This window comes from Phaethon aethereus (assembly GCF_964289735.1).
Source record: "Phaethon aethereus genome assembly, chromosome: 19".
Taxonomy (NCBI): Eukaryota; Metazoa; Chordata; class Aves; order Phaethontiformes; family Phaethontidae; genus Phaethon; species Phaethon aethereus.
This window is the reverse complement of record NC_138595.1, coordinates 9,154,198-9,165,471: the sequence shown is the minus strand read 5'-3', so window position 1 is coordinate 9,165,471 and position 11,274 is coordinate 9,154,198. Positions and strand designations below refer to the sequence as shown.

General features: G+C 43.7%; 1 protein-coding gene across 1 annotated transcript; it reads right to left on the bottom strand.

The window, feature by feature from the left end:
• Positions 1-542: 542 nt before the first annotated feature.
• On the bottom strand, positions 543-10,617 carry EIF4H (eukaryotic translation initiation factor 4H; the record flags this gene model as incomplete). The annotated part of the gene is made up of 7 exons (XM_082008704.1): positions 543-679; positions 779-937; positions 2,798-2,863; positions 3,531-3,630; positions 3,739-3,803; positions 4,781-4,962; positions 10,559-10,617. The coding sequence occupies 7 exons, from the start codon at positions 10,615-10,617 to the stop codon at positions 543-545; spliced, it is 768 nt and encodes a 255-aa protein (XP_081864830.1).
• Between the last annotated feature and the right edge of the window lie 657 nt (positions 10,618-11,274).

Below are 11,274 nucleotides of genomic sequence, written 5' to 3'. Positions count from 1 at the left end.
AATTGTCATAAATGGTATTTCACTACTTGGTTAGAACTGTAAATTTTTCTGTTCAACTCATCTGGACTCTCCAGTTTTCCTCTTCAGAGCCACAGCAATACAGAACAAGACATGCAGGTCAGAAGAGGAGCACTGAGGAAGTCAAAGGAAACAATACAGGGCAGTAACTAAGTCTAACCTGCGCTTCTAAAGTAAAACAAACCCAGAAACGAAGAAGTTGAAGCAGCACCTTTGTCCAGAGACCTCCACACATGTGGAAGCAGCTACACTGTCTTATCTACTGGCAACTGTGCTGCTTGGAAAGAAACAGAAGAGGGAAACTCAGCACAAAGCAGGCACTAGATACAGCAAAGCCAAGAACGTACTAAAAACCACTTGTTAACAGCTGACATGCATTCACAAGCTCTGTGTTTTCGGTTTCAAAGAGGACAAATGCCAGATGGCAGGAATGGTAAACTGCAGGGTTGACATTCCAGCAGAGCTAGTCACTCTGTACTGTCTTGCTTTTTCTCCCGCCTCCCCATTCCCTCTCAACCCCAAATTCAGTCGTGCTCTTTTACTACTTCCTCTCGGGGCTTGGCTCCACCGAAGATAGCAGAGTTTGGGTTGGCTACTTGATTGAGGGGAGTAGCAACTGTTCGAGGTTTGAGCTGAAGTCGGGGCCGCTGTGCTCTTTCCTCTGAAAGAAAAAAGATTTAAGGTGTTACGGTCTGTCTGTCAAGGCTAGTAGCTTCAACCTGACAAAGAAAGCAGCAGTCTCAGAAGATATGGAGTTTACCTTCTGTTGGCTCTCTGAAGTCCATGGAAGATCCACGGAGGGGAGGCCCATCTCTGAAGCGACCAGTGCCACCACTTCCCATTGAGGCACCTGGTGGTCGCCGGTCTCCAGGACGGGTTCCTCTACCCCGGCCTCCCAAGAAGTCATCATCTTTGAATCCTGAAGACGGAAGACAGTAAATTTAAAGAGCACATTTTGCAATACTTTTAATCTAGATTTTTATCTGGGTGACTGGAAAACCTTGCAAGTCACTGCTGTCAGTCCAAGATGATGCACTGAGAGCCTTTGTCCACAGACAGATTGCTTCACAGATCTCTAACACGTTCTAGAAGGTTTCAAACGGAATCCATATGACTCAAGTATACTATGCCAAGTTCAGAAACACTTTTATCCACCTAGAGGCTTACTGCAGTGTTGGAGAGTGGGTCATCAAGGCAGCTTAAAATATGAGCTTCAGCTGCAGCTTCAGAATGCTAACACCACTAGCTGAATTCAGAGACAACAAGACAAGTACCCAGAGTACTGCTGTAGCCAGAAGGTCACACTGGCTACAGCCTTAGCATGAAATCTGCAGGAGAGAGCAAATGGGAAGATAGCTAGGCAGTAGTGAAATATATAGTCCTTATAAAACAAAGGCTTTGAAAAAACACAGCAAAACCCAAAGGCTTTTTAGTTGTACTACAAGTAAACAGTTCACACTGTAAATGAAATACTTTTTCTTCAGTTCTTCAGCATTTCTTCCATTTATGTACCAAAAAAACCATCAAGGACTCTGTCACTGGCCAGAGTTCCATTCTGTACCAATGACTATCCTGAGTATGTCTCCAAGCCCCCATCATCTGCACTCCATGGGAGAAGGACACCTCAGGCTAACAGCACCCCCAAAGGGATATACTCAGTTTTTCAGAAGCCACCTGGAAGAGAAAGTTTTGTTCACAACTGATATTTTCTTTCCCACTTCAGTATTTGGCAGCGTTGCAGAACTGTCCTTTACTTCAGTGCCAAACAACCATCTTTAAAGACTCAATCCAGAGCAGGGCTGTACAACCTGAGAAGAAAAGCTTCTGTAGCAACTAAGACTTAAATGCTAAACTTTTGGCTTGCAAATCACTCATCCAGCATCTAACAAGCTGAAATGCATCTGCATTTGAAGCTGCCAAGAAAGACATAAAGCTGTGACACCAGAATGCTTAGCTACAAAGGCAGGTTAAGCGCAGCGCTGTAGCAAGCCTCTCCAGCACCATGCTTCAGTTTCATGCTCGTGCCCAGGGCACACTTCAGTACCGCTCCTTCTACTTTGTCCATTCCACTCACGCAGAGGCCAGACATTGCAAAGTTGCACTTGCCAACATCTCCCCATCAGAAAATGGACCAAACCCACAATTTCAGAGGACAAAAGAAATTGTGTTAATGTCACCCTGGATTCCAATAGCTAGAAACTGACTGGAAGTCAAGAGCAAACCCAGTGGCTCCATCACTACCTGCCACTCAGCAAGCTCAGTCATTTGCTGCAACTTGAATTACTGTAACAGGTCTAGAAGTTTAGGAACATTCTGCATTTAAAAGTGCTTTGGAACACTAATACATCTTTGGAGAAGTCAGTTGCTTCAGGGATACACATCTAATGATTTCACATCTCCTTAAGAGGGTGAAAGCCTCTGCTCTGAAAGAATACAGTATCAGCTTTTCCACACGATCTGTCTGTTTCTGCTACTATTCAGAAATGTACTGGGCCTCATGTTTGAGAAATGCTTAAAACCTAGACACCATAGGCTACATTTGAACAAGCATTCTGTCATTTAGGATTGTTTCGTAATATTTACAATCAAGACTCTTTCCTCTGTTATAAGGCACTGGAAGATTCCCCCTGAAGAATCCCACTGCAGCTGCAGGATGTCCAAAGTTGGCACACAGTAGACTCAATCAAAACAGTAATGGGGACAAATGTAGCTGACATGAAAATGAGAACAACTCTGTGCTTTTTAGGCTGCCTATCTGTATAAGTGTTAATACTGATACCAGAATTGAAGTCATCTCTGGAATCCCATCCACCTCCTCTGGATTCTCGGGAACCTCCTCCCATTCCTAGGAAAAAAGCCACAATTGTGTTCAGGTCTAAAGCTGCGGGAAAGGCTGATCAAGGGGATACCAAACCAAAGTTTCAGTCCTTCAATATCCAAAGTCATGCTGCTTGAAAATCCTTTCGTTTCGGTACTACCAAGTTCCATTCCATATGAACAAAACATCAGTTTAAGTTAATCAAGAACAAGTGGTCAGAAAAGTTTCTCTAATACACATTCAATGGAAACCTGTAGCGCATCTAGTTCAATGAAGCTTCAAGTATAGCAAAGCCTGTTTTTACACTGAAACCAGAGATAGTCCAAAATAAGTACTTGTCTACTTGTGCTTACTTAGCTTACTCATTTTTCTTACAACAAAATAAAATAGTAGCAGATCAGACTGTTGGGCTTATGATTATCCTCTGCAAGACACTGTACATTACTAGGGGTATTGGTCTCACTTCCTGGGCTAGGAGTGACAACACATTCAGCTTTTGGACACAAAGCACATCTATTCCAGACATTTCAGGAGCGGCAGCAGCTAGGTTAGAAATGGGTAAATACATATAACATTTCTCATTCCTACATAATCTTTGTGTTTACTTGCATGCCCTGTCTTAGCATTAGTTAGCACCAGAAGTCATAACTACAACCATTATGTTTAAGAAGCTATTCAGAAAAATGGAAGTCACCTCTGTCATCAGGACCGCCACCTTTTCTGAAGCCAAAGCCACCTTTATCCTGTTTTCTGCCTTCTGCTATGTCCACTCGGAGTGATCGATCACCCAAAAGCTGTTAAATAAAGGGGAGAATCTCTTCAGAATGTACCAACTCCAAACAAAGGAGTCTGAGACGTGTGCTTATCTTTTCATTTCACAAATTAATTGCAAGCATACTTACTGCACCATCATACGTAAGAGCTTCCTTGAGTGACTCCACCTCATCGAACTCTACGTAACAAAATCCTGTAAAAAGAACCTCAGAAATTAATGCCAGCACCTTTAAAAGGCTTTTGTAAGAAGCTACTCTTCCTGCATATCTGCTAATAGCTTCCCTTCTCTTTCAAACATGAGCTACGATTTGGTAAGTGCAAGACATGCAACTCAGAAACCAAACATCGCTAACGATGAATACATTTACCTATGCCTATTAATGATGGGGACAAATCCTGAAATAGAACTCTGTATGGGCACTATGCGAATGCCAAGAGCCCGATTAATTCCCTTTACTATAGGCTTCTCACTGCAGATTAATTTGATCTACGCCTTTACACAGTTATTTAGCTGAATATTGACATTTGGTTACTAGTATTTTTAAACAAGCAGCTGAAGTACCTGCTTGGCCAGCAGTCTTTTTGTGTCATCATTTAGTGAAATTAATTCTTTTTCTAAGACCCTCTGTTATACGAGTTAAGCCTTTTCCCACCCCTAAAAGTAACTTAGAAATATACTCCCTTTCCACTGGCCAATTCCAATGGAAATCAGGTTTGCATCCTCTATAACAATTGTCTCAATAGCTTATCTACTTGCTTTCTCTCCTTGTTTACTAAAAAAAGAGACAGACCCAAAGAAATGGGAGTCTTCTGAACTAAAGAAAGATTGTTTAAGTACTCAACACTTAAGGTCACGGATCTTAAGTGGGTCAGAGGCTTCAGCTTTGTTAGAATTCACACAAGACGAACAAGGTTTGAGAAAGTCCTTTTATGGCAGGGCAAATATTGACTCTTGTACAGGTTAGTCTGTATCTTAAGGTGATGGAAGCAACAGTGAATCTCATTCAAATGAAATGCGTTTTTGTTAGTGAGTGAGAAACCTGCATAAGTCAACATAAAAAACAAAACACAGATCAACAAGCTAACTGCACTGTAGGGACTGAAATTCCTGATTAAAGTGACCTTAGAAGTTCCTCATTTTCTCCTACAACTAAAATTCCAAACACTCACCTTTAAATTTGTCTGTTTCCTTGTCTCTGACTAGTCGTACACTCCTTACACTGAGATCCTTGAAGATGGCATCTATGTCTCCTTGAACAGTGTTGAAGGGTAGGTTTCCCACATATGCTGTGAAAGGGGGTTCTGTTGGCAGCTCTTTCTGTTTGCGGGAACCAAGGCCACCACCACGAGACCTGTTGAGAAAAGCACAGTGTCTCTGGAACACGACTCCCAGTGCATATAGCACCGCTCAGGCTGTCTGACTTTTTGGAAGTGGATTTTTCTACAGCTTTGGTTAATTTTTCTATCCCTTTGCCTGTACCTGCCACCTCCACTATTGGCCAACTCCTTTCTAGTATTACCTGATCCAGTACTTCAGTGGGAAAAAAATGAACAATATATTTAAATACGTTGCAGGTGAACTCAGTAACAAAGTGATGAATGAACTTCTTTCTCATCCTGCAATCCCTTAAGAAAAGCAACATAAGGTTCTCTCTACTGTCCCTTACTCAAAAACGTTACTACTTAAAAAACACATACTAGACTAGATTTTAAGAATAGCAGAGAATAAATACTTCCATGGCACAGGCTCTTCAGCTTTTCCTGAAATTATGCTGGATCCAATGCTTTTAATTAGTATATTATCAACATCTACTCCACAACCATCTACATTCTTTCAGCAGCATTTAGCTTAACAAATACCTCATCCTAACTCTGAGGTTATTGCCCTAACTATCAGATATCTGGACTGGAATACTTTGAATTGATCACATAAATTTGGTTGAGCGAGCTGTTCCAAGGCAGAAAAAACAATTTCAGTGCTATTTGGACATTTATTTCTTCCTTCATGCCTTGTGAATTACAGATCAAGGTAAACTAGGCTGTCTTTTCCCTCAGTCTCAGTAAGGCTATTGGCATTGGCTGCTGAGGAACTAGAGCATACCAGCTAAATCCTTTACTGTATTAATAAAACATATAATGTTAATTTCCTGCGGAGCCTAATCTTCTAAAGCTAATTTTGATCTCCTGTACAGACAGCAAGATTTGTACTGTGGGCAAAAGGCAACCTTAAGTTATAGCTCCTGGACTTCTCGGCCACACAATGCCATGGTCACTGGTTCCAACACCATTTGCCCCACCTAAGCAATCTTTGACTTTTACCTGAGATGCCTACCTACTACTCTGCCCATGTTCTCTTCAACGTCTTACTTTCACTGGGCTTTGTTCATGTCTGCTCCCTTTCCCAGGGGCTCGCTGTGCATTTAAAAGCACAATGGAACACAAACTGTACCAAACCAGGATTTGCTAGTGTGACATGGACCAATTTCTGCAGAGTCCTACCTAAAATACAGAAGGTCAAACAATTTTATTATTTCCTTTTATTCTGGCTGGTCACATGCAGGCAGAAAATCCATCGGGCAAGCAATGTACTTGTCTGCTTTTTTTTTTTTTCATTCCAGAATAAATATTTTATTACTAATGAATCAGATAATGCAGAAATCTTGAACAAGATTCCTTAACTCTTCCTAGGTAAGCCTGTCAATTTGTACCTTTTTACGGTAGCAGCTCCGTGCAGGAGTCATTATTCAACACTATCAGCATGCTGCTAAAAGTACTTGAATCACAACCTACATATATTTAATTAGTGTCCACCCATGTTCATATTTTAGCATTTTTGACAATATTCCTTATCTGCCTTTGTCTCATTAACAAGTCAAAAACATACCGGAGAACTAAAGCTACTATAAATGCGTGCTGCCTATGTATAGCAGGATTAGCTTTAGTCACAAGTCTGAGTTTTAAGGAGGAACTCCAAGAAAGCAGAGTTGCTCTTCTAAAGAATTCTGTCGTATGTAGAATGAGTTCCATGCCTTTGTCCTTAATTCTCTCCTATGGCCTTACAGACAGCTATTAAAATACCATACATTTGCAGAAAAAAAAAAAAGTTAGTTTTTATGTTCTATAACAACATCAGAATTGCTTCAGCTGAGTTTGAAAGGTGCATTCCCCCCTTCTACACATTCTCACCATGTTCCTTGAACTGCTAGTCATCTCATCCAGTGAGCTGATTCACCTAAAAACTCATCCTGAAGTTGAATTCTCAGCCAGATCAGTAAGGTGATCTCGATAGCTGCAAAGAACACTTGTGCCAACATGGGAAGGAAAATGAAAGCACGGGCTCAGACTGCTGCTCTCAACAGCAACCTCCACTCAGATCAATTGAGCTGCTTCTGAAACCACACCCTCAAGTTCACAATCCCCAAAAGAATTTTTTGTGCTACAGACAAACTATTTCTACCATAGCACACCAGAGCTTCACGGGGTGTGTGTGTGGAAATCCATGCCCTATTGTGCAATTCCTACTGATACCAAGTCAGAAAACTCTCTTGAATTTGATCTACTAAGGCCTCAGTTATCAAACATATAACTATATATTTGCTATTTTAGTCTCCATTTGAAGAACAGGAATGGTCATTAACTAGGTTCCAAATGAAGTTTCCTACAGAATCCAGCTAGAGCAACACAAAAAGAGTTTTTTTTAACACTTCCCTACATTTTTTTAACACTGAAGCAGCAAAATCAAAAAAAGGCTAACTTCACTAACCAAACAATGAGATTGAAAGATGCTCTCATTTGTAACAAAATAGGACAAAAGTCAACTATAATTAAAAACATCTCTGAACTAAGTGAACTGGGTCACACCAAAGTGTTAAATGAATATCTGCATTTCCCACTCAGTAATTTTTGCTCAGACACAATTAGGTAATAATTATGTCATCTTAATGTGGGAATCTGAAACACAACTACTTAATTTCTTTTTCAGAAAACCAAAGCAGAAAGATGAAGAAGAAAGCTTGCTTCTAGCAAATGCAGAAGCAGACATCCCTACAACTAGCCTTACTTTTTGGTGGACTGAGTTAATGACACTGTAAGGCCATATTGAGGCAAAAGAACAGCTAAAATTTCATTTTGAAGCTATTCTTTTAGAAGGTTTAGTTATTCTCTCCAGAAAACAAGATCTGTCAAAGTTCAAAACAAAGAATATTTTGAAAGCTAGTTTGAGTTTAATAGCCTTTCACCAAGGATCAAAACAATAGCTCAGTATTTTTCTTTTTGCACAGCACAGAGACAACAACCTAACTGGATTCCAACGTCAGTGCTTTACCAGAGGCTGCACAAGGCTCACCAGAATACAAGTTTTGTCAAGAATCTCCAAGACCACAACCGAACTTGATTTATTCAAGCAATCCAGAGATCTACAGTAAGCTTTAGATGTCTTCAACAAAAAGCTTAACCAAGCCTAAAAATTAGGAGACATTCATTAACACTAAATGGGTAAGCCACAGGATCCAAAATGCCAGAAGGATGAAGACTAGCTCTCCATTTTCACTTTTACTTACTTCAGCAGATGAATCTTAACCTTTGGGTAACATGTCCAGCATTAAGCCCAGTGCTTAGAGCCACATCTAAACAAACAGCTTATCAGCAAGTCAGGAGTGAGAAATACTCAGTTTCCTTCAACTTTGAGAAGCTCAAGAGATGTTACAATTCTACAGAATTTCAGCTAGGCCTCAGTATGCTTAAGCACAGATTTTTGTGTCAAGTTTCGGGCTCCAAAACACTTACCAAAAAGCTTTTATAGTAAGCCTTTTGTTATTAAAGCCAGCAGCATGTTCCTCATCTGGAATAAAGTGACTTTTGCATACCATAGTATTATGCTTCAGGTCTTAACCAGTGCACTAGAAAAATCCCGTCTCATCACGCCAGAGTTATATTCTGTTGCTCTTCCACCATAATTTTGAAGAGCACGAGAGAGAGGCACATATCTTACATATGTTAGAACTTGTTGAGAATTACTGTTTTCTATCTGTCACACTTAAATCCTATGCTCACTCTCTATACGGACCAAAGGTTATGCAAAATGCAACGTCCAGAAAAACTATTACATCTCAATTAAGTTTACACTATTCTTACAGTCCTAGAGCACCTAAAAATGAGTAGGAGTCACTTGAAGTTAACATGAGATTCTTTAATCAGAACCTGCAAGAAGAGTCATGTTTTCATTACGCTACACATTACATGACTTTATACAAAGCAGAGACCTGTTATGGTCTGCAATCATGAATTAGCTGTTAGTACCTTACTAGTAATACTGGAAAATTAGATGCAAGTACAAGTTGCACTCTAATATTAGTAGCATCTGAGGCTTAAAACTACAGCTAATTCAGGGTACGTACATTCTCATCTGCAAAGGCATCTACTAATCAGCAGGACGCCTTCAGTTCACCAAAACAAGTATCCACATCTTGCCTGAGAGAAAGTTTAAGTACTCTATTAAAGAAATCTGAATATGAAAGTAACATTTTAACATTCATTTTATTACTTCATAGAACATGCCTACATTGACTAGGGCAGACCAAATAGTAACATCTGAATTTATTATGAGTGTCAAGTGCCACTTTAGGCTGCTGACAAGGTCATTTGTTATAGAATTTAACAAATAACAGAACTGTAAGTGGCTACATCATCTCTTTGCTCTGAGACATCTCTTATTTAGACACAAAGGGTATCTATGCATAAAAACAAGCTTACAAAGGTTAAGGGTTAGAGTGTTTCCAAAGACAAGGAAACTTGCTCCTGTTATAACCTCAGTAGTAGCTCCTCCCTATTGCCTAAACAGTCTGAAATGAAACCTATTTATTCCTCTAAAAACAAGAAAGGACAAGAACACTCTTGATCAGGAAACATACATTGAAAGATTAGATTATAAAATAGCATGCTCGTTAAAATTTGTTCGCAAAGACAGTTTATTTCACAGTTTTATGCCAGTGCACACAGAAACTTGTATGTCACAAGTCTTCAAAAAAAGTCAATTACTAATTGTATCTTCCTAATCTGATACAAGACAAACTTCCTAATTGCTAGTTATTGTTTTTGTAGCTCCTCCCCTACATGCACTCTCCCGCAAAGAAACAGAGACGAGATAAGCCTTATTCCTACAGATGGGAGATTCGGAGCCAGCACCCCAGATAAGGCAGGACGGCGGCTCACAGTCCTCCCCGGCCGGATGCACCACAAAGCCCTCCCGTCCCCCCCCCCCCCGCTGCAGGCATCACAGCGCTGCCCGCTCCCGGGGGCACCTCGCCGTGCGGAGCTCGCGCCGCCGGCACAGGGGCCTCTCGCCCCACTACAGTCCTTCCCGGGGAGCTCCCTCCTCCCGTCTCCGGTCTGTCCCTGCAGGAGCGCCTCATGGCCTACTCTGGCTCTGGCCCCGCACCTCCCTACCCCCCCTCCCTTCGCCTCTGGGCCGGCGGGAACACAGCGACACCCTCCTCCTCCCGTTCCTTCCCAGCGCCCCCCAAGCCACCAGGCCCTAAACCTTGTGGCACTCGCCCCACGTTGCGAGTGGACGGCCGCTACCCACTCCCGGGACACCACAGCCTCCTCCTCGCCTCACAAAGCGGGCTCGCCAAGGCCGGAGGGAAATGCGCCCCACCAGGTTCACCCCAGTCCCCCGGAGAAGGGAAGGCGGCGGGCTACAACAGGCCCGAAAGGTTCCTAGAGGCAGCGTGTCCCCGTCCCTCTTTCCGCCCGCCCCCCCGCCGTGCCCGCCCGCCATCTCCACAGGGAAAGGGGCAGGCTAGGCCCTGCCCGGCCGCGCCCCCTCCTCGCCCGGCCGAGGGGGGGTAGCGCGGAGCGCCACTCCTTCCTTCCCTCCCAGCTCCGGGGGGAGCCCTAGGCGATCCCCAGCAGCCCAAGCCCTGGCGCCGCCCGCAGCGCCGCGCTCACCCCCGGCCGCCGCCGAAGCTGCTGTAGGCCCGATCGTCGTAAGGATCAAAATCCGCCATCGCCACCTCAGCCTCCTCCCCGTGCGAGCGTGACAGGACCGCACTCGCAGGACCCCGCGCCGCTTATATACGGCGGAGCCCGGGCCAGGGCTGCCCCTCGCAGTGCCTGTCTGCAGCTCCCCGCCCCGCCGGGGCTGCCCGCGCTACTGCCTGTCGGGAAGTGCCGGCGGGCTGGGCGCTCACCGGCTGTCGCGGCTCTGCCCGGCCGCGGCTCTGCCTGCGCCGGCTTTGCTGGGGGCTCCCGGGACAGCCGCCGGTACGGGCTGCCGGGATCAGGGCTGGGCGTTTATTGGTGACACGAGCCTAGGCCTCCGGCTCCTGCTTCAGCCGCCCCGGTGTATTAGTCCCCAAATCATCTCGCTGTCGCGGCTGATAAGATCAAAGGCAGAGGCAGCTCATGCTCCGGGCGTTACAGTTCTTCTCTGCGCTCCTGTGACTGGGACCAGATGAGGGAGGCTGGAAGGAAGGCAGCAACGTGCCCAATTTCTGCATGGCGGCTGGAGAATAGCGCTGTGCTTTATTGTAAATAATGGGCTGCACCTGAAACCTCCTCGGTGTCCTTAAAAACGTAGCCTTTGCGTGAAGTGATTTGTTTCCTTTTCCTAGGCCATTATTTCAGGTTTTATACTAAAACCACAGGACATACGGTTTCTGATG